The 23778-nt window shown below is 41.7% G+C and overlaps 1 protein-coding gene across 4 annotated transcripts in view; it reads right to left on the bottom strand.

Moving 5' to 3' along the window:
• The window catches only part of CPT1A (carnitine palmitoyltransferase 1A), a 42891-nt gene extending 26357 nt beyond the window's left edge, over window positions 1-16534 (bottom strand). For 2 of the 4 annotated variants that reach the window (XM_064452360.1, XM_064452362.1), the window contains exons 1-6: window positions 16390-16534; window positions 13034-13219; window positions 4795-4882; window positions 4510-4664; window positions 3286-3425; window positions 2786-2957 (exon numbers count right to left, since the gene is read on the bottom strand). In XM_064452360.1, coding sequence (XP_064308430.1) covers window positions 2786-2957; window positions 3286-3425; window positions 4510-4650 — 453 coding nt within the window. In that variant the 5' untranslated portion in view covers window positions 4651-4664; window positions 4795-4882; window positions 13034-13219; window positions 16390-16534. Of the gene's footprint in view, window positions 1-1905; window positions 1928-2785; window positions 2958-3285; window positions 3426-4509; window positions 4665-4794; window positions 4883-13033; window positions 13220-16389 lie in introns of those variants that run through there. The other 2 variants (XM_064452361.1, XM_064452363.1) reach the window with 2 other exon arrangements.
• Between the last annotated feature and the right edge of the window lie 7244 nt (window positions 16535-23778).

The following is a 23778-nucleotide window of genomic DNA, read 5'->3' as shown; positions in this document are numbered from 1 at the left end:
CAAGTCAACCAGCTGATCTTTTAATATTAGTAGATACTACAAAAATACAGATATTGTGCTTCAAAACAGGAATCGTTATCAATTCTGTCACTCAGCTAAGAATCCTAGATAACTATATCCACCTTTAAAAAGAGGTAATTATGCCTTGGAATAACGGTTTAATATTTTCCAAAGCTATAGCTCAACATCAATAATAGTACTGATGTTACACAGAGTTTCTTCAAGCATGAGTCTTTCTCAGGCAGTCTACTGCATGATTTGAACATACCAAATTGCGCAAGCATGCCAGTGTTATACTCAGTGCTTGTATTACAAAAAGACAACAATGAAACAAAAAAAGCCAGAGATTACAGTTCCCATCTTAGCTTCAGATATTACAGCATCTCCTGCTTTCCATGGGAGACTGAAGACAGAAGCAGCATTTTTGCCTATGACTACTACTCAGCTGTGACATGCACTAGGCTGAAAGTCTAGACCATACAACTTCTAGGCTACACATGGATTTTGACATTATCACCTTATTTCAGCATGAAGGTAAGGTTAACTATTACACCAACAATCCAGTGGAACCTTTATGTCAAAGTCCAATCTTGGTCCCATATAGTATACAGTATATTGTGTATAGGCCAGTAGACTGAAGAAAACAGAGGACGTCGTTCACTACTAAATTCCTACAACTTCTCCCATCTAACCCCCCCACAACTGACAAATCTACTTGTTAAAATATAGAGCTTTTGCCCCCTCTGTCAGCACTGCTAGAAGGGGTTGTTTTAGGCAGCACAAAACTTAAGAACTGCAGACTGTTACCACCACCAAAGACATCCCTGCAAACGAATCTGTATCAGATGTACATGGATGCAACACTGCAATCAGGCTGATTTAATATAGTTGTGCTTCATGACAAGATAAATTTGAAGCGAGGCGAGAAAAAAGCTCAGCTTTTCAAAACAAAAATCTAATTCTATAGTTGGCGACAACTTTATTCCAGAACTCTTAAGCCAGGAAAGGCTGAAATTATCTTCAGACAGAGTATGTGCTCAACTGACAAAAACAGCAAACACATTTCACAGTATTTATCTCTTAAGTAAACTTGTAGTAGAGAATTTATAACAGATTGAGACCACTGAAGTGATCTGACAGTCACGCATACTTAATTACAACTCTGATTTCCTATGCAGACACAGCAAATAATCTCATTCTAGCATGTGTTGCATCTGTTCATAGATGATTATTATTTAACTTTTTTAAAATGGCAACTAATACTTGATTTTTCCCCTAATCCTGATACAGGAAATTTGACTTTAGAAGATGAAATATGATCATTAAAAGTGACACCAGACTTCCAACCAGCCTGAGAATTACTTTGTACTGTGACTGAAATCAGAGCTCGGGTTTTTGATCTGCATGATTATTTCATCAGAAGACAGTATATTCGTGATAGCATTTTTCATGCTGTTAATCAGGATGAAAAACAGTTAAGAAAAAACACAACAGGAAAACCCCTCCAGAAAGTTACACAATATTAAAGGATAATAAAAATCTGTAAAGCTAAGATAGTTGGTACTGTCTTACTAGGGAAACCAGTCTTCTGTTTCATTGGGACTAGCTAAAGAAACAATAAGGTATTAAAACAGAGCTTCATATTAAGTACAGATGAGACACTGTTGGGCATACACCTTTATAGTGTTCTGTATTTTAAAACAAAATACACAACAAAATACATATGCAACATATATAAAAGACAAATTTATAAATGCAATATGCAACAAAGCATGGTAAGTAGCATTATAGTTCATACTGTTTAAGGTTGATAAGGCAATATTAACAGCTTTAAAATATCTATCTGGTAGGACATGCTGAAAACCCAGACAGCTACAGCTTCAAGCAATTGACAGAAAGCCTTACCATTCAGAGCCTGTACTGTACAAATTCGAGTCATGAGGCTCCTGATACCGCGTCCAGGAGAAACTATCAATTAAAAATTTCATTTGTAACAGATGAACATTAAATTCTATTTTAGTGTACCATTCTGGATACCCAGTCTTGAACTTATTTCATAGTCTAATATGTCACGATTTATTAACACACGGGCCAATTTTTGAGGCTGCAGAGACTAATTTTATTGTAGTAGGGCACTTAAGTTATTTCTACAACAATGTTGGCAAAAGCAAGTTGAAACAACTTCAGTCCAAATAGCAAAAATGCATCTCTGCATTTTGTACTCATCACATCCTTTAAGGATCCTTTTCTAAAGCACCACAATGATCAACAGGAGACAGATCAGTCTCATTTTATGTGGGGAAAAAAACCTACCTACCTTAAGCTTTTTCTTCAACTCATTTTGGAGGCATACCACTAAGTCAATTGAAAGGACATTCATTAATTTTAGAACAGATGACTAGAAATCCTAACAACATTTCCACAAAGAATTAGGGTAGCACTTTCTGGGAAGGACAAGAATCTTTGGTGCTGTAGTCCAAGTTCTCTAAGCTGTACTTGCACATAGAGAAAAAGTAGGTCTTTGAGTCACACAGTCCCAAGGTGTTGGCAAATTTAGAAGTTATTCTTGAAGTTTTTACTCTTCCTTCTACAAGACTATCCCAAATAGTTTAATTATAGCATCGGAAGGATGACAGTAATTAGTAGAAATTTCTACCTAACAGCCTCCTGTCCCATGACACAGAAAACACAACCAAGGAGAAAGCCTACAAAGTTTTCTCTTTTAGGGCTTAGAATACAGATCAGATAGAAGTTAAGATAAAACAAGAAGACAATATACCCTTACCATCCAAAACTTTGTGCCTGCAGAAAGTTTGCCATGCTCAGCGAACATCCAACCATGATAGGAAAGCAGCATTTTTAGAGAGTAGCGCATTGTGACAATAAGGGCTACCCAAAGCCCTGTGCCAAAAAGGATTCCACTCACGATGTTCTGTGTTTGGTTTGACATGTAGCCACTATTTAAAACAAAAGCCAGCATGTGCCAGTTAATGTCAGTTTAAGTTCTAAAGAGAACTTAATATTGCAAACCCAAGTCTAATGGTACTACAGGCAGGCATTACACAAGCTTCACGCCTGTTTAGCCCTTTTTCCTAAACTCCTTTGCAAACACCCTCTCACGCAGCAAGATCAAAGGCCATAGAAGTTGCCAAGTGTGCTTCCCAAATACTCAGAAAACAATGTTGTAATACTGGTATAACAACCTTTAACAGGATTAGCTTATAAGAGTAGCTACAAAGAAAACTGATTTTCTTTAGAAGAACAGTAACTTTTCAGTCTACTTACGTTGTATCAAGTGTTCTGTTGATTTTAGCTATTATTCCTAAAGAAGGATCAATTTTGGCATACATTGTTGACATCACACCCACAACTACAATAAGCCAGCTAGATGGGCTAGCAGGATAAACGCCAGTGATAATTCCATTCTGGAAAGAAAAGCCTTCACATAATTTTTTCATACCAAAGTGGTTGACTTCATATTACCATGGAAAGAAACAAAAAAATCAACACATTTAAGTAATTTAGTTTTAAACAAGAAGCTAAGATTATCCCACATTTTCTTATGTATGCTTAATTCAGGAGTAGGGAATGGATTTAGTTAAGTCTGACAGCTACAGAAAATTGTCACAATGATATCAAGAATTAAAGGAACTTCTAACTTCTTTTGTAGACAACCCTGATTCTGCTGCAAACGTTACCAAAATACTGAGATTAGCAAACAACACTTCAATAGTTCCCAGTTACACTGAGTTAGCCCTCTTCAAAAATGAATACATGGCCAAAATATTCTACTGAACACTGAAACCCAGAATCAATATTTTTATATATTTTAAGCAGTCCTTCTCATAGCTTTATAAGAAGATTTTAAGACTATTGTTAAAAATATGTTTTGGAGAGAGATGTTGAAGACAGCATGTAGCTTATCTAGTTTGCTACTAACAAAAATAGATACTTACCATTTTGTTCATGGGATCATAAGTGATAAATTCACAACAATCTATATCAAATACCTCAGAAATAGTACTACTTAGTATAACTTGTACAAGATAAAAGTTTAGGTAACTTCAAAAACAGCAAATGTTCTCCTTAATTTCAAAACTTAATTTTGGCAAAGAATACATAAATTCAAGAGTATAATCTTGTACCTCCAAATGATATGACACTAAAAATCACAACTAGTTATATTTCTGACTTACGCTAAAAGACTACGTAATTACATGATGTGTTATGAAGAGAATGAAGTAAGTTAGAGCTACTGTTAATTTCTACATCTGTTTCATCTTGCTTCCATAGAATAAAAAGATGTATTCTTTCAGTCTTACAGTATCACCCAGTGCTACCTTCTTCAGTATCCCGTGTCTTAACTTAAACCCACACAAGTCTTTCACAATAAGTAACTTTATTAGCCGGAAAGGCAAAAAAAAAAAGTTTTGCCTAAACATAACTTCAGTAAAGCTATAAAACATTAAATAATCCTCAAGTTTGGTGGACTTGACTAATTTAAAATACCTTGAATCTGATGAACTTTTTCTTCCATGAGTGGACACCAGATAAGTAAATTTGTTTGAGCGCCTCATGGCTCATCCGCAGGTCAATCCCATCTGGAGTTACTGTAAATTGAAAAGCTACGGCTTGATGAGCTTCTGCCATTTTCAGAGACAGTTCTGTCAAGAAGCAAAGTTAGACAATTATTTCCTTTTTGTTCAAAGGACCTCAGAGCCAGCCCATTTCTAGCAAGATATCTTCTACACAGTAATTTGGGGAAACATTTCAAAGTATGCCAAATTTACATACAGTACTTGTCTCTTCCTTACAGGTTGTGCTTGCGCTTCAGTCCGAGCTTCCAGGATGTTAATTAAGGTGGTACTTCTAACCGCAACAGCTGAAAATGGAAGCAAAACACACACATAAGGCCTTTTGGCAGGTCTGCAGCAGGCTGAATACTGTGCATACCTGCAATATACAAAAAATTCAGAGCAGAGCAGAAAATTAAAGCCATAATGTTTAGAAAAAGCATATTGCAGGTACATAGCATCTCATAAAGGAGATTCAAAATTATGAAAAAAAGACTTTCTGAAACAAAATGTATTTAAAGTCTTCACCTCGGCTAGCAAAACAAAGCTGCTTCCGGCCATACCTTCCTCTAAATTTTTTTTGATATCTTAATTTCAAGCTGATTAGTCACAGCAATAAGACACTATAGCCCCTGTGGTTCTGAATTCTGACTGGCCAATAAGTGCCAAATCTAAACTATGCAGATTGAGGAAATCAAATCACAACTGTCAGAAAAATGACTGTCACATAAACAAATCTGAAATGAAGAGAAAATTTAATTGAATTGCAGCTCAGTTTAACTACCCAACAACAGTGTCAATCGAGACACTAGACCATCATAATGGGCAGGCTTAACAGGCTCAAACAAAAAACCACTGGAAGTTAAAACAGAAATATAACTGTGATTCTGTTTAGATATTTATGTCTCAACTCTGAGGATACAGCCAGTTTGAACTGAACTGGCTGCTCTTACTTATCAGCTCATCTTCATAGCTTCTTTCTTTTCATAACCAGCATTTCTACATAACTATCCTGAAAGTTAACCCTGCTCGTCATTAATTCAGAGTAATGTTGTTTGAGCACTTACAATCAGAACATAGATTTTTTGCAGACAGGCTGCATGTATAATATCGAAATGGTCCAAACTACATATTCCTGAGTAGAACATTGTGATTCCAGTGTCTTTTGTCCATTCATTTATTGTGTTACCAAAACTCCTCTGCATAATCCTAATAACAACATCCTCTTAGAAGTATGGCAAAAAGGTAGAGGAATCCATAATCCCATCTGTAGGTCAGGATTCAAGGGCAAGTTTTAATTTCACATTTTTACTAGTACAAAACACAATGTTATGAATACCAAGTGTTTTAAGGTGGCACTGGCATTTCTACTTAAGCAAAACCGAAAGAAAGTACAAGTACTTCATTACTTTTGAATCCTAAAGGTTGAAATTTACATTTCTTTTGCAAACCTGAAGCTTAGACTTTGTAATTAAACTTAAATTCTGGTAGATGTTCATCCCCTGTTGAACAGCATGTGAGGGATAACTAGTACAGTTCAGCTGGGCACTTCAAAAAGCAGTTTATGACTGTAGTGTTGCTCCTCTAGTCTGTAAATATCCTACTATGTCAAAGCCATCTGGAGCACAAGGAAGGGGTGCAAAGGTGTACGAGTAGACAGCTAGCCAATGTAAGTACTGGGAATGCTGCACTAATAGTAGGCTTAGGAAATAAATACACAATATAGGAAGAGAAGGAGCATTAGGCAGAGATGAACAAGATAAATGCTGCTGCACAGAGTCTAGTAAGGTTGCCAAAGAATAGGTAGGGACTGTTTGCAATTTAAAGTGCCTATCCCTAGGCCAGCCTGCAATGATCAACCTCTGCAATACAACCACTGCTACAGTAGCTGATGGTAATTCACAGATCTTCCGAATCCATCAGCCACTGCTCAAGTTTTAGAGGCTGTCCTGGGCTGATCAGGGCTTCCAGAAGGGTAGCTAAAGCTCAGAGCATCATACAGATAGTATGCAAATTGACCTATGCAGGTAGTGTCTGATTAGGACAAAGAAACTAAGTCAGTTCTGAACACCAGTCTCAAAACCTTTAAGACAAGCCCTGTATGCCCTAATAACAACTGCAATTTGTAGTACTTAATGACTCTGTCACTAACTGTTTATTCATAGGGGCCTTGCTGTAGACAAGTATCAGGAAGTCAGTCAGCTGTTCATTCATTCATTCAAGTTGTGCATCATCAGTTTGATGTTGAGACCAAAACTTCAAGACAGCAATAAAACAGAGACAGGCAGCAGTAATACATGGTATAGGCTGGACTCAGAGTTTGCAAAAGGGGAAGGCACCCAAAGTTAAGAATTCATTGTATGTTTAGCAGTGCTATTAAGAATGGGATAAAAAAACCCACAACAAAACCAACTGTATCTCCATATGGAGAATCAGGCATCTGCATTTGTCTTGAGAAGGGCCAACTGGTTCTCCAGTTCACTCATGGAATTTTGTATTCTGGAATGCCAGTGTCTTATGTACCAGATCAACTAGTTTCTATTATGCTTCAACTTCCCTGTGACTCAGCCTGGGAATTTTTAACTATCATCCCCTCTGTTTCTCAAGAGAAAGAATTTCAGGAACCCTTCCCTTTTTAGACACATGCATTTCTACTGTCCAAGGCAGAAAGAGATTATAAATAGCATTAATCAAACAGTCAACACAATATTTTAATGAATTAAAGCTTAGCATGATCATAAAATTAAATAAGCTTCAACAAGGAAAATATTCCTTATTCCCAAATGAAGAAATATTAATCCAGCAAGAATTAAGCCTGAATCAAATAAACAAGCCCTGAAAACAAAGACAAGTCTAGTTCTAGGACTGTATTACTTGACCCTAAGATGTGAAACAATCAAATGGCTTGTTTCTTTTCATATCCTTTTCCTTTCCTTAAGAAAACCGTAAGCCTTTAAGACTGTTCTGAATTACAATGGCTGAACACCAAAGGCTTCCTGAAGTTCCTTTCTTTGAACACTTATTTTCCTCCTTAAAGGCCAATTTAATCATAAGCTGCTGTACACTTCCCCTCCTTTGCATTCCTCTGGTGTCACGTGCTTGCTAGCAAAGTAGGTAAAAGGGCACAGGCCAGAGGAGCATGCGCAAGATTTACAAACTTGACTTGCCAATGTTAGTATGGCAACGCCCACATCAATCAGCTAGCACTGAAAGGGTAACTACTAACTTCAGGCACTTTGGTCAGCAACATATTTCTGTACAGCATATACTATTGATCTCACTCCCAACAGAGAGCCATAAATAAAAGCTTTTGACTTCCTTAGCAATTTGGCCAAGTCTTACTTAAAAGAGGCAAAAAGAAAAGCACAATAATTTCTAGAAGTAATCTGAAACGGCTATTTTCATTCCTTTCATTGTTCTCTCATAATACTATGTATCTTAAAAACAAAAGAAAACAACACACCTCCCCCTTAAAACTTCATTTCTTCCCCCCCGCTTTCCTTCTTTTCCTTTTTTTTTATTAGAGGAGAAAGCTGCCTGTTTTCCCTGCTCTTTTCTGGTTTTACTTCAATTCAAACATGCTGTAACAGCCACAGATGTTTCTCCTTTTCCCTTTTCATACCTCTGCTTGAGCCAATCAAAAACTTACCAGAATTTTTTTTCCTATTGATGTAAACAAGTACTGCTGGGTTGGCTCTTACTTTTAAGTCAAGAAAACATATAGTGCACTGGAAGGCCTAAGCCCTGATGGTCTGAAACACTCTGCTACTATGCCTGCTATGCATAAAGCCTCCTCAGACTGCTATTTTTGCAGTTTCAGGATATTTACACTAGAAAGTCCAAGATTTAACTCACAGACTGCTCACAGACCTTATGATTTCAAGTTGCAGACACAGAACAGTCAACTCTATTCGGGCTTACATGTTCCTACAGTCACAGGAGGAGATTAAGGCCTCAGCTCTGGCAAATCTGAGACTAAAAGAGATACCATGTGCAGGATGCTTCATTTAGTCACTTGTGGTAGGTAAAGTTGCTCTGAAGCACATAAACATAGAACACAATGTCTGAAAGACAGGGAAGGAATTACCATGTGCTTCTTAAAGAGCACCAAGCCATGATACAAGAGTTAAATGTATTACAGTACACTGCACAAAACAAAGTATTAACTCCTGAAGCAGTTACTCGACAGCAATTCCAGAAGTATGAGTCTTGATGTTTCTGTAGACGTCATAAGCTTTATATGGATGAAGTGGTAGTGCTAAAAAAAAGTGAAGTCACCACCTCTTCCTCACAAAAAGCAGATCCTCAGCTTTAAGGGGACACCCCTGTCACCTCTTATCTCAGAGCTCAGCCACTTGCTTCCCATGCATTGCTTGGCCTATGCATTTCCTGTTCCTCTTGTAATAGAGAAAGCCCTGCCATTTCTCCTTGACAGGACTCCAGACATCCACTGGAAAAAAAGACATATTATTTACATGAGTTTTCACATCTACAGCTCCTTTTCCTGCAAAGGAAGCAAGCTAACAAATGCAGAGGACAACTGGAGAAGAGTCTTATTCACATGGCCCAGAATAACTAAAACCTTGGTGAAAGACTGAATTCTCACTTACAAGCTACCTGAAAAATTTAGTTTGAGGCTCTCCTCAGTTTTTGATATCTATTTATAGATTAGCTTTTATATACAGGGCACACACCTGTCAGTAATGAAACCAAGCCCACAAAACAATTCTCTCCAGTTAATCTAGTTTGATGATCAAAGGTTGACAGTTTTCTTGGAAAAGCAGTGACTGCTGCATACAATTTCTCCAAGAACACTGCTACATACCACCCCACACAGGTTTCATACTGTCAGAGCCCTCAAATAGAGGTCTTTGGTACCCACCCAAACCACAGGCTGTTCATAGATGGCGGGCAGACCTGCAGCATTGCATGTCCTGTGCTAAGAGCTACAACATGCTGCATCTTCAAGTACAATGGCAGTTCTGAATTCAGAAGCCCTCATAACTTCATGCAGATGCAAGGTACCACCAATAAAGCAATGAGAAGCATCTTATCACATAGGTAGTGTCTTCAGACTCCTGTCAAGTTCCTACTAGCAAGCTTAAAAGTAAAAAAAAAAAGAAAAAACCAAACCTGACAACCAGAAACCTGACCCTGAGGAATTCTTTGCTCCTTTATTAAAATAAACTTACAAATTCAAAATTTAGCTTTGTGCTCAGGTTTCAAATAGGAATAGAGACTGGTGAGGAGAGAATTAGTGATACTAAAATCATTTACAATTACATTGTTTAAGGAAATTTTCAAGATGGGTAGAAGAGGGAGATATCATTTGAAAGTACACTAAACCCGATTTTAGTCAGGAAAAACTTAGTACTATATTAAGATTTCTATTTAAACCTAATTTTAGTCATTAATACTTAGAACTATATTATGATTTCTATTTAAAGCTAGACACATTCAACTCAGGTCTTAGGAAACCAAGCAAGTGCCCCATTGTCTTTATTTCAAAGAGAAAAAGGGGTGGGGAGGGTGAGAAATCAATTTCTATCAACATGCAAAGCAATAAAGAGTTACTGTTTGAATGTTCAAGCAGCCACATAGAACAGGAAAAAAATTCCAGAGCTCACACAAGTTCTCTTAAGAAGACTTCAACTCTGAAACTTGTTTAGATATTGAAAACATTGAAGTTTTACCCAGTATTTTATTGTCTGCACATTATATCTCCCTTCAGTAGATGAGCTTGCTAGCACTTTTGGAAGAAGACAGACACCTGAAAAGTTTCATTTGTAGATTCATTCATTAATGTATTTTGACGCTTCGGGATAGATCAACGGAATCAGAGCCAGTATTAAACCACTAGAATACCTGTGCTGTGTCTGCGCTGAGACAATGATCAAGTATTTTCTCTCACCTGTTTAAGCTATTACTATAGAAATTTGCATTTTCTACTCTCCTATAAAGCCAAAACTATGAATGCATTTTGTTTTATACAAATCAATTAAGAACTGTTTATGCTCAAATCTGTTGATTTCATACCAGATACTAAGCTAAAAGCAAGAGAATTCCAAAGACCAAGATGTCCATTCAAGTCTCTTCATGCATTATTCCAAATTTCTCTTCAGATTTCTGTTACTAATGCTCCTGTCAGTCCAAGCCTTCAATATCCCCTAAAGTAATTCAGACTACCCTGAGAGCTGACTTTGCCTAGATAGCGTGCTTGCAATGAAATGGTACGTAGCAAAGCACAAAGCAGCCAGTGCCAACATCCTAAAATAACTTGCTAGCATGTTAGTTTACTTCCATACTTTGCCACTAACTACAGTTTAATGGCAACATTGATCTATACAGACATCCCAGAAGTAGATGCAATCTATGGACAATCAAGATTGCTTGAGTTTTTTTTGTTTATTGAAAAAGACTCGTCCAAACAAGGTTCTTCAAACCAAAAAGCATATCAAATACATTAAGCATCAGGATCTCTTCTTACACAAATGTAAAGCATTTGTCTTCAAAAACAAATAATTTTTGTAAGTGTAGCTGTCTTTGTAACATTCATCAAATATGTCTTCATCTGTCTTAATTCTGCGGAGGTTCTGAAGTCTACCAATTTGACACCCTTCCAGATGTTTGATGCAAAAGTGGTAGCTGTCAAACCTATTTAAAAGGTTGAAGGACAGCTAAAAAAAAAAACAACAAAAAAAGCAGCAAACTGCAGATGGAATTACCAGTACAGAGACTGAAACTGGGAGCAGCAGCTGATAGACCAAAGGATTTCACTGCCATCCAGATGGACCTTGACAGGCTGAGGAAATGGGCAGGCTGAAAACTTATTAAACTCAAAGAGAAGTGCAAAGTCCTGCACTTAGGGAGGAGTAACCCTGTATGCCAGTACACGCTGGAGACTGACTGACTGGAAAGCAACTTTGCAGCAAGTTGCACAGAAGCCAGCAAGGTGCCCTTGCAACAAAGGTGGCTAACAAAATCCTGGGGTGCATTAGGAGGAGTACTGCCACCAGGTTGAGGGAGGTGACTCTTCCTTCCTACTCAGTGCTGGTGAGGCCCCACCTCAAGTACTGTGTCCAGTTCTGGGCTCCACAGTAAAAGAGAGAAATGAAACCACTGGGAAGCTGTCTAGAGTTTCATGCCTTTCAAAGGAAATTCAAGTTTTGATCCATAAAATCTTCAGTAAACAGTATAAAATACACAGCTCAAACATTAAAACATATGACCAAAAAGACTGTCTGGTCTCTCTTTTATCAGTTTCTTGGATATTCTACCAGCTAATGTCACTTTCTTGCAGTATATACTATACTTCTGCAAAAAGGTAACAAGATACCAAAGCCTAAGAGTAGAGAGCTTATTCATAGTGTATGTGATATTCCACAAGACGCCAACTTCTGAACTTACTGTAAAGATTAACCAGACACTGTTATTCACTTGAGAATTTTTGTTTCTAAATAGCTTCCTTGCATACTAACTTTCAATAATATCTAATTATGCTTCAGCATATGGCACTGATACCTGCTGCTCTCAAGTCTCACCAATAACTCTCCTACCTTACCATGAATAATCCTACTCTACAGGCAAAAAATCATTAAGAGAAATCTGAGATCAGTGAAGCCAAATTATTTCTGTGCAATAAATAGTCATGTGGTTTAAATTTGCTCAACAAGTGAATCTAGTTACTATGGTATAGAAATAAAACAGAAACCAAAGAATCACTCTCCTTTAAAACTTGAATTAACATAGCATTCAAGCAATTTTCATTTGATCTGACAAAAACAAAGTTAAACTGACAGGTTCTCTCATGTCACTTTAGTTGTGACTGACACATGCTAAAACCAGTTTTAAGCCTTCTAAAAGCTGAATCTGTTGTTTATGTGGCAGCCCTCTCTCACAGTGTCCCCAAAGTAAAATTCCTATGCCATGACTGAAGTGGCTTAAGTCACTTGGAAACAGAAGCCTCTCCTCCAACAGCCATCATTTCAAGTTGTCATCTGTGGTTACTGCTAATCATTGGCTCCAATTCTTCCCGCCCTCACCTATAGCTGACAGCTGTGGTCCCTTGGAATTGCAAATGTTTTAAAGGATTTCTCACATCTGAAAAAAATGACCAAATGCAGTGGTTCAAGCCAAGGTGGAGCACTGAATATATATGCCCAGGTACAGTGACACTGCAACCTACAGCAAACCTCACCCACAGCAGACAGTTTGAAATCAGAACACCTAAGGAGTTTGCAGTAACTTGCTGTCCTACTGACAACCTATCAGCTCGTATCCTGTCCTCAGCAGTCTTCCAAGATCACCCGTGGGTGAATATTAGCTACCCTCTGCACGCATCTCCTCTGGAATGTTGGACCAATTTCTTTATCCCCTTCCCAAGTGGTAAACTGGAGCAACAGGCATATATGGAAGGGAAGAGAACAACAAACAGACGAACAAATGAAATGCAAGCATACCTGAACAGCTGTCTTCCTCAAATGCAGGCTTGAGATCTATTTGTCACACAGAAATCTTTTGTCCCACAAGCCCACTGCAGCTGGGATCTTGTATAGGTTAAGGACACCAAGAAGCAGCCTCATTCCAACGCTGCTGGCTCCTAATAGACATTACACTACAGCAACGGCAAACAGTCAGTTGTAGCTCTGAAATAAAGTCAAGAAAAACAGTCTGAGCTTTGATTCACACACAGCTTTCAACTGCTCCAAGGAACTGGATGAGGCTGGAACCATTTTAGAAAAGCCAATGGCAATGATAGAATAGTCACAAACAGCAGTTCTGAAACACTCTTTTCCAGTACACTGGATTAATATATTAGCTGGATCAATCTGTCTTCATTTAACAGGTCTGAGATGGTGAGGAACTATGGAGTGAAATAAAGTTAGTCTGCTATTCACTTGGACATTTCTGGGGGCTCAAACTAGTGATCACTAGATAGTGCAGTAAGCAAGGTAATCTCAGGGGCTAGACTCCCAACACTAGTTTCAGCTTTCAGTTTAAGACATCCAAGTGTTCACCTGCAGGCTTTAAGCTCCCATTATAGTCAACACAGATGCCATCAAGATTTCTTAGAGATGTTCACAGAACAGACTGTTTTCACTGGCACTTCAGGAGAAGAGCCACAGATAGTAAGTTGTCTTCTCACCTGATCAAACTGGAGACAGTCAGCCAAAGAAGTAGAGGAGACTGGCTATGGCAGACAATGTGTTAATTACTAGTCTAACACTAAGGAATATTAATCCCTACAGTTTCTGGATCATATGTCCTCTTCCCAAATAGCATGCTCCTGTAAAAGATGGTTCCCAAATATACAGTTAAACCCCCCCCACCCCCCAAAACACTGACATGCTCTGCAAGTGTAATCAAAACAGAAACTTTTACAACTGTCATTATTTACGGTTTTGTTTTGTTTTTTTTTACATATACAGAGTAGGACATGACTACACTGTTCCTAGACCTTTTAGAATATTCTAGTCTCTACTGCAACACATGTTATATTGTACACATCCCAGCAAGCTACCTCCTCTGACCTTCTAGAAATTCAGAATAATCTTGCTGAGTAAGAGAGAAGCATACAAAGCTAACACACGACAGTTGTCATACCACGCAGAAACCTCCCCCATGCCACAAAAAACAGGCTTTAGGATCTGGGTATTTGTTTTTAACACTGCTATAAAAGATGTGTCTAGGCATTTAGATCATATGAGCTTTACCCCTTCTCCCTCCCTTTGCGCTAATGATTTTCTATCCTCGTGCAGTAAAGAATTATTGTCTTCTCTACAAGAAAAAATATTTCTGGAATGGCAGGACTTTTACAAGACATGCAAGATATCACATTTTAGGACTTTGGAGATCCTGGAAGATGGACAACAATGTTTGGTGACCAAAGGCAAACTGAATGGATTGCTCTCCCAGGAGTTCAATGATCATTTACTGTACAAGGTTGAAAGACTCGAATAAGGTCTTTCGATCTGTACGACGTTGAAAGGCTGAGGAACCAGTTCCAAACGTTTTACAAATATTGAAAATGACCATTCAAATTAATGTTAATCCAGACTTGGGAAGAGAGGGATGCTTTTTAGCCATTTAGATCTTGGTTTTTGGTGAGTTCAGGACTATGATACAGCATGCTGCAAGACAAAGATAATGGTTTTGGAATATTAAAAATAACACACGGTGTTGGTTTGTTTGTTTTTACGTACAAACATTCACGTAAGCCGCCTTTCACCCACGGCTTTCCAACACCCGTCACGCTGGGGATTCACCACCCGCCTCCCTCACGCCGAGGAACAGCCTCCCTGCCAAGCGCACATCACCCCGCGGAACCCGCCTTCGCGTTACTCCCCGCGGCGGGTGCGCTGCCCCCCCCCCCCGCCTGGTGCCCCCCGCCCCAGGACACTGGGAGGCCCAGCGGGGAGCGCCCCCGCCGCCTGCCCACGTGACCGCGGGGGTGCGCCCCGCCCCTCCCCCGGTCCGCTCACGTGACCGCGCGCCCGAAAAGCGGGTGAAAGGTCGCGCCGGCGCAGCGCGGGCGGGCCAAGCGCAGCCAAAGCCTGGCCGTTCTTAAGTGCGGCTTAACGGCTTCTGTTCTGGTTCTCGGGGCTAGAAACCCCCGGTCGCCTGACGGTACAGTTTTCTTAGGCAGAAGTAATGTTTTCTTCCTGGAAGAGGCTCCCGAATCAAGGCCATAACACCCCAAATTTCTAAAGAGCCCTCAGATCAACATAGCCTTCAAGCCAAGTCACCAACTGCGTAACCAGCTAAAGTCACATTTCCTACACTCGTAGGGATCCGCATTGTGCTTACCTACAGTATCATAAGCCGGTAATTATTCATTTATATCAGGATATAGATGTGCTTACTACAGGAAAAGAACCTGCTCGCTACAGCTGAAGACTACAATACATCTTTAAATAACATCCATTCACAACGGTCAGAAAACACATAAAAGAGCTTCTAGATCTGGAAATTGCAGAGGTCAGATACTCGGGGAAATGTAATTGTTTCAGGAAAGGAGGATGAAGGCAATAGATCTTTCCCATGCTCAGTGCCACGCTCCTACAAACGTGTGATAAGGAAACAAGCGGTTTTCTGTACGGTAAACCTCTAGACTGCAGAGTTTCAAATCGATTGTCCTTTAAGCGCTGACAAATAGCCAGATGAGGGGCAGAGGAGACACTTGCCTTGATCCTACTTCGCACTTTTTCTAAAGAAAGTGCTTCCTGTTACTGTTCATCAACACTAGCACCGCTGTTACAACTGGGTTAAAACCGAAATCATATTTTTAAGTCGATTTTCCAATTTAAACCAGAAAAGATACCACAAAACACTAATCCGCGAGCCAGGGGAAGAGGTAATCAGGATGCCAAGGACACCTTGCCTCGCCGGGGCGCTCCCATCACCCTCACTGCGTTTCCACCCATTCCTCCAGCGAGGATAAACCCCGCTGAGGTAACAGCGCCCGGCACGCTCCCACATTTACCAAGGGAATTTGGCGCACGCCCTAACGAAAACAGCAAATAGGTTAAAACCAGCCCGAGCGAGCCGGTCCGCCAGAGTCCGCCGGGCTCCCCCTCCCTCAGCCCCAGGGCGGGCGGGCGGACGGCGCTGTGCCGCGGCCCGGCGGGGGGCGAAGCGGCGGCCCGCGGTGGATCCGCCGGGCACAGAGGAACGCCTGTCTCCCGCCCGCTCCGCTCCCCCGGCACGGCCGGGGCCCGCCGTCCTAAACCGAGTCCAGCCGCGGTAAATCGGCAGTTGAGGACCTGCGCCTCACATCTGCCCGCGGCCAGCGACCGGGCTCCCCCACACCACCAACCTGCTGAGAGAACGGCAGCGTTACCGGCGGGGCAGGCCGAGCCCAGCCGAAGCGAGCTACAGGACGAACGAGAGGCGACTGCGGCAGCGGCCGCTCCCTCACACACCCTGCCAGAGCCGGACTTGCCGCCTGCTCCTCTATTGGCTGCCGGCGGCAGGGGGGCGGGACCGGGGCGGGGCAGGCCGCCGCTGGTGTGGGCTGGAGTGGGAGTGGGGGTGGGCACTGATTGGCGGGAGGCGGGTTGGGCTGTGTGATTGACGGGGAGCCCAGGGCGAGGCCAAAGGAAGGCGCTGAGGGGGAAGCCCGAGGGGATGCCAGGGTCTGAGGTGGCAGTGGGGGACTGCATCACCGGGTCGCCGCGAACAGGCGGTCCCCGTGGTCTCACAGCCGTCCCGGGGAAGGAAGCTCCAGGGATTTGCGAGGAGAGGTCCTGGGGGTGTAAATATGTAGGGGAAAAGGTGTGCCTTGGGGAAGCGCTGGGTGTGGGGGACCTGTTTGGGGTGCAGCTGTGTACCCAAGATGGCCTCCTTGGGAAGGACCAGCCAGCCCGCTCCACTCCAGCAGATACTGGGGTTTGGAGAGAATAAGTACGCTCAATACATCTCAGCAAAAGCAACTGCATTCTTTAAAAAATGCAAAATTGTGAAAGTAATTACAGAGAAATCACTTGTGTCAGTCTCAGGGCAGAATGGCACTCAATTTGAAATAAATACCTCTGGATTGCAACAGGCTGGTCACCTTCAAGAACTCAGCCTGAATATCTGATGCTCTGATTTCAGTACAATAGCAACAGGAAGTCTGCAGTGTCCCAAGAGGAGGTGATGGCCTGTCAGGCTGCGGTGGTGTAGGTATGAAGCCTCTTTGAACTAGTACAAGTTGGGATTCACACATTTTTTCCCTTGTGGGCAGACCCATCCAGCCACACACTCTTGCCTACCACATTTTCCAGGATGCGGCTGGAAGCTCCAAAGCGCACAAATGATCACATCCAGAAGTGGGGACACTACAGACTAAACCTCTCCCTTACACTAGATCACTTGATCATACAATCAATAAAAAAAAAACCACAACCCCAACCAAACCCCACTTCTGGTCAGAATTTTCCCTTCTAGTGTTCTGTGCAGAGTGATACAATTTTAAGATGTTCTCTTTCAGAAAGAAACATAAAGCCTAGAAGAAAGCAAGTGGAGGAGGAGAAAAAGGAGAGGAATTTCGACCTATTAATGCTAGCAGGAGGAGAAAGGAAACAAAAGAATAAATCACTACAAACAGCAGCATTCATATCTAGATATTTTTAGTCATAGCAGATAGGAATGTAATTTGGACAGTTACAAGGAGGTAATTAATAGCTTAAAAAATAATAATCCGTACATTTTTCATTACGCACAAAGGCAACCTAAAATGTCTTGTTAGGTCCTTTTTTTATCTTCCAGGTGCCTTTTACCTTTGAAATATCAAAAAAACCCCAAACCAAATCTACTTTCACTCATTCTACCAGGAGTTTTGCACGTATCTTAGTCCCTAGTCAACATTTTCATCTGCACAATAATCAGGAGGGAATCAGTCAGAACAGATGTTAGTGTTAATTATTTTGTTCTCCAAATAATTGTGCAAGCTGACATGAATTAGGGAGCATTGTGCAAGCTGTCATTAATTACTCTAGTAAGACAGAGTGCTTACTTCAACATGGTTCTAAGCCCCCTGCAGCTAACCTTAGGAAAGTCATTAAAGTACTGCATTACATAAGTCTGCAATGATTGCAACTTAGCCAAACCTGACTTGGCTCTGTTTAACTGGCAAATGGGAACCCTACAGATAATCCTGTGACTAGTTCCCAGTGGTCCTGGCACTGACACCTAGGTCAGGCTCCATTCACCTGTTAAACCACAAGGAGCAAGTTAGATACTTCTGTAAGACCGTCCTAATCAGAACATTTTGCACCTTTTGTGTGGCAACATGCACTGCTGAAGTGGTCTATCTCCTCTGTTAACCATGTTTCTTCAGCTAAGGGCATAAGGCAATTCTGCCTCTCATGGCTGCAACTATAGTCATCTGCAGGCCTGCAGTGTGGCTTGTGCTTCTGTAGCAACGGTACACTGCTCAGCAAAGGTAAATCAATTTCCCCCCTCCCCACTAACTGACATATTTTTAACTTCTAAAAATTTATGAGTATCATCACTAAAGACCACATGTGCTTGGTGCTGTAAGGCCTCCCTAGTAATTAATTCTGATTTCTGTAATCCAGAGAAATCAAAATAATCAATGACAGGTCACATTTATCTGGGCCTCAGCAGGCTGAAATAACTTCAGCTTACCACGATGGATATGTAGCTCTTGAATTAAATACATTTAGTTATCTTACCCCAGCCCTTCAAGACATCCTGGCTCCTGTATATGCAACGTGGCTTCTTTGTAGCAGCTTTTCTTCTCTAGTATACCTATCTTTCATTATTTTTACTTTTGTCTATTTTTTAACAGATTTTAATGATGACAAAGCACTATACCCTAAACCTGGATCTGGCCTGGAAACCTGAGTATCTCCAGTGTGATTTTGTGTTGTTCTGTTTTGGTGTATTTTTTCTGGAATTAATTCAGTTTCTCAAGTTGCTTAAGTCAAGCAGTTTTAATACAGACAAGTGATTCTCTTTGTTGTCTGAAACAGAATTATTCTGCTTATTGGAATTGAATTATTCAAGACTTTCAGAACCCAGATTTATTGGGTGCAGTCTCAGTTGCTTGAGCAGATATTTTCCCAGTTTGCTTGCCAGTCAAAACGCCACTGCAGTTTCATTTTAAACAGGACCAAGATCATTTGTTTCTTTCCTTCATGTTACCTCCCATGATATTACATCAGGTCACCAGCCTGATTGGGTTACATCGGGCTGGTGGGGTTCCACAGGGATCCATCTTGGGGCCGGTACTCTTTAATCTCTTTGTAAATGACCTGGATGTGGGACTGGAAGGAATGCTAATTAAGTTTGCTGATGACACAAAATTGGGAGGAGCTGTTGCCACTCTCGAGGGCAGAGAGGCGCCTGCAGAGGGATCTGGACAGACTGGAGAGCTGGGCAATCACCAACCATATGAAGTTCAATGAGGGCAAGTGCCAGATTTTACACCTGGGGCATGGCAACCCTGGATGTACAGACAGACTGGGGAACGAGAGGCTGGAGAGCAGCTCTGCAGAGAGGGGCCTGGGGGTTCTTGTTGACGGGAAGTTTGAATATGAGCCAACAGTGTGCCCTGGCAGCCAAGAGGGCCGGCCGAGTCCTGGGGTGCATCAATCCCTGCATTGCAGCCGGTCGAGGGCGGGGATTGTCCTGTTTTGCTCTGCACTGGTGCAGCCTCACCTCGAGTGCTGTGTGCAGGTTTGGGCGCCACAGTACATTAAGGTTATAAAGCTACTAGAGAGTGTCCAGGGAAGGGTCACAAAGTTGGTGAAGGGTTTAGAGGGGAAACCATACGAGGAGTGGCTAAAATCACTTGGTTTGTTCAGCCTGGAAAAGAGGAGGCCGAGGGGAGACCTCATCACAGTCTACAGCTTTCTCACAGGGGGAGGAGAAGGGGCAGGTGCTGATCTCTTCTGTCTGGTGACCAGTGACAGGACCCAAGGGAATGGCAGGAAGATGTGCCAGGGGAGGTGTAGGCTGGATATTAGGAAAAGGTTCTTCACCCAGAGGGTGGTGGAGCACTGGAACAGGCTCCCCAGGGAGGCAGTCACGGCGCCAAGCCTGACGATATTCAACAAGCACTTGGACAATGCTTCAGAGTGTGATTTGTGGTTGTCCTTGTGCAGGGACAGGAGTTGGACTTGATGATCCTTGTGGGTCCCTTCCAACTCAGGACATTCTATGATATCTGAAAACAAAAGTTTCCATTTCATGGTTAGGATGTAAGCACAGGTAAGTCAGTGTCCCACAGCAACGTGCCACTGATAGCCTGAGTGGCAAAACAAATTGATAGTAAGTGAATTGAAGATCAGTTCCAAAATGTAACTTTCTGTAGATAGGTAAGTTTATACATGTTTGTATGCCAGGGAGCTGAGGGTGAGGACAAAGCAGGCAGGGCAGGGCCCTCCCTGATGAAGGCATCTTCCCATGGCACCTAAGCAAGGTGAGCAGCACAGGTCCTGTGAAAGCAAGGAGGGTCGGACAGATCATTAGTCACATCTTTTTACATGGAGTCACATGGAGAGGACAAGGGGGAATGGACACAAGTTGCTCTTGGGGAGATTCCGATTGGACACCAGAGGGAAATTTTTCACAGTGAGGACAGTCACCATTGGAATAATCTCCCCAGGGAAGTGGTTGACTTGGCCATGTTGGACACCTTCAAGAGTCGTCTGGACAGGGTGCTGGGCCATCTTGTTTAGACTCTGCTCTTCTGAGAAAGGTTGGACTAGATGATCCCTGAGGTCCCTTCCAACCTGTGATTCTGTGATATCTTCAGTAATGAGGTAAGCCTGAGGTTTTCAAGCTGGAAAATTGAGTCAGGATTAAGGTCCAGATCAATAGGGAGCATGGCCAGGTGCAAGGCAGCTGCAGGAGGGCACCAAGGATGAGAGCCTCAGCTTAAAAGTTACTCCCAAGCAAAGCAGGAGCCCTGCTGGGGCCTTGCAGCTCAGCTTCCCCCAACAGCTCATTTCAAGGCCAGATTGCTTGCACCCAGTGTCTAAGCAGGGCCAGAGGTCTGGCAGACTGCCCTGGTTTCTGCTGGGATAGAGTTAATTTTCTTCCTAGTAACTGGTATGTGGCTATGTTTTGGATTTGTGATAAAAACAGTGTTGATGATATGGACATGCTTCAGTTGTTGCTATGTGGTGCTTACACTAGCCAAGGACTTTTCCAGCTTCCCATGCTCCGTCAGGTGCACAAGAAGCCGGAAGGGGAGGGGGCACAGCCAAGACAGCTGATCTAATCTGAGCAAAGGGATATTCCATATCATATGACATCATGCCCAGTATATTAACTAAGGGGAGTTGGCTGGGGGCAGCGATCGTGGCGTGGGGGCTGGCGGTGTCAGTCAGTGGGTGGTAATTGGTTGCATCACTTGGGGTTTTTTTTTGGGGTGGTTTTTTTTTTTTGAGATGAGGTAAGTCCAAGATTGTCAAGCTGGAAAATTGAGTCAGGATTAAGGTCCAGATCAACAGGGAGCATGGCCAGGTGCAAGGCTACAGGAGGGCACTGGGCCTCAGCTTAAAAGTTACTCCCCAGCAAAGCGGGAACCCTGCTGGGTTCTTGCAGTGCAGCTTCCCCAACAGCTCATTTCAAGGCCAGATGCTTGCACCCAGTGTCTAAACAGGGACAGAGATCTGGCAGACAAAAGCCTAGGAGGGGGGGAGGGAGGATATCCTCAAGGCCCTGCTAATGTACACACATACACATATGCAGACTCACAAAATGGCCACATCTACCTTTCTGTGAGATGATACAGGAAAAGTGAAGGTCCTTACAAAACACAGGGTCCAAAAGGGTATAGGATTTTTTGTCAAGATTTAAATGTTGCAAAACTGTGTAGTGCACATTGCTGTCCAGTGAAAATCACTGAGTGATTTCACACACCATAAATTATGCCCATGCCTTGCCACATCCTCCTTTTTTAACATGTTCTATACCATTCCAATCTCCCAAGCCCTTGCTATGAGTCAGTCACCTCAGCCACTGTTGTTTTACTGGGTAACACAAAGCTCTGCCAGCAGTAATCTCTCAGACTTTGATCTGGCTTGATCTTTGCCCATTCTTAAATACTTTCTCATGAAGGTACAGCAGCAATGCAACAGATACTTAAACAGAACAGAGTGAGTTGCCGTGTCTTGCACTGCTTTTTTTAACCAGATAGAACGGCTACTACTACACCTCACTTGACTGAGCTGTCAACAAGGTTATCAGTGTATTCTGTAGCAGTCAGACCTAGCAGAGGACTTATGGTGTGCATCTGTGATTGCAATAGCAGAAAGATATTTTGGGAAAATATATATGCCCCTCTTCTAAACAATATAATTTTTAGAAGTGATTATTCACTTTTAGTGTATTAATTTTTCTTGAGTGGGACAAGCATTTTGGTTTTAAATTCATTGACTAAGGAATTGCAAAATGATCACTCAGAACATGTCACAGGTTTTGCTTAGAGTTTATAAATCAAAATAAAACAGTGTACCTTTCTAATGCTCTGTTGAACCAGCTAGACTTTACAATCTCCTTGGAAAGTGAACACTTGTAATTGTTATTGCTTTAGAAATTACAAATGACAACTTTCAGCTGGTGACAAAACACCTAACTTCCCCAGATCTGATCCAAGAATTCTCCACGGCTGGGGTTATGCTCCCAGTGCCTGGTATTAGCATTTTGTATGCCTGAGATAGTCTTACCTCCAAAGAGATGACCAGGGGACAAAGTGAACACAAGCACTGATCAGTATCCATTGAGAAGTGGATAGGTATAGGTCTAATACGCTGCTGGCCAAAATGTCTGTAAACTTCAGGTACCTAAGCTTTTCAGGAAAGGTTAAATTTATAATCAAGTAACCATGGGTAGTCCCCATTGGGATTTTCTGAAAGTGCCTGAGCATCTTTGGCAGAAATGTCCAAAAGAAATTAAGTGACATCTGCATACTCAAAACATCACACTTCAAGCACTGTCTCTCCAAGTTATTTTTAACACATATTGACCAAGTAGGAGCAAAATGAATAGCACTGCTGTGGTATACAGATGAGACAGTCTTTCTGGGCAAGCTCAGAGGGGATCCCCCACTCAGAAAAATAGGTCAAGAGGCTATTTAGTAGGAACAACCACAGCATGGGACAGATCTGCCCCACACACAGAGTTTTAGATCTGGTTTTCATTTCTCTCCTGATGTTTCACTTCTTTTCTCTTACTTTGCATATATATGACTCTTGGCTTTGCCCTTCACAGTCACATTGGGTGAGGAATATGGATCTCCTGATAGCATCCTGGATGTGAGAAGATGGATGACATCCCAAGTATGAAGGACATTACTTACAAGTCTCACAGCATGTGCCTAAGGTTATGCTAACAGTAGCAAAATGGAGCCTGGCCGAGCTTTGAAAGGGAAGAATGTAGTTGGAAGTTTTCTAAGGTAAGGGAACAAGTCAAAAATGCAATACTAAAGGTCACTGTATATTAGAAAAAGCCACAGTGAATGTTGCAAGCTAATCATGGTTGTGTTTGTGGAGCTCCCTAAACTCTGCAACACTTTGAGAAAGAAAACTCTGGCCTGAAAATATACACCATCATTTCTAGCAAAGAATAGAGGTTTATTTAGAGATTATTTGGGAGATTATGTAGAGCTTTTCTTGTTCAGATAGAAGGATCTGGCAAATACTTTTTGGAAGACACTGTTATGTCTTTATTTAAAATAATTCATTGTCAA

The sequence above is a fragment of the Phalacrocorax carbo genome, chromosome 5, assembly GCF_963921805.1.
Source record: "Phalacrocorax carbo chromosome 5, bPhaCar2.1, whole genome shotgun sequence".
In the NCBI taxonomy this organism is placed as follows: domain Eukaryota; kingdom Metazoa; phylum Chordata; class Aves; order Suliformes; family Phalacrocoracidae; genus Phalacrocorax; species Phalacrocorax carbo.
Note: the sequence above shows the minus strand (reverse complement) of the source record. Positions and strands in the feature narration are given on the sequence as shown.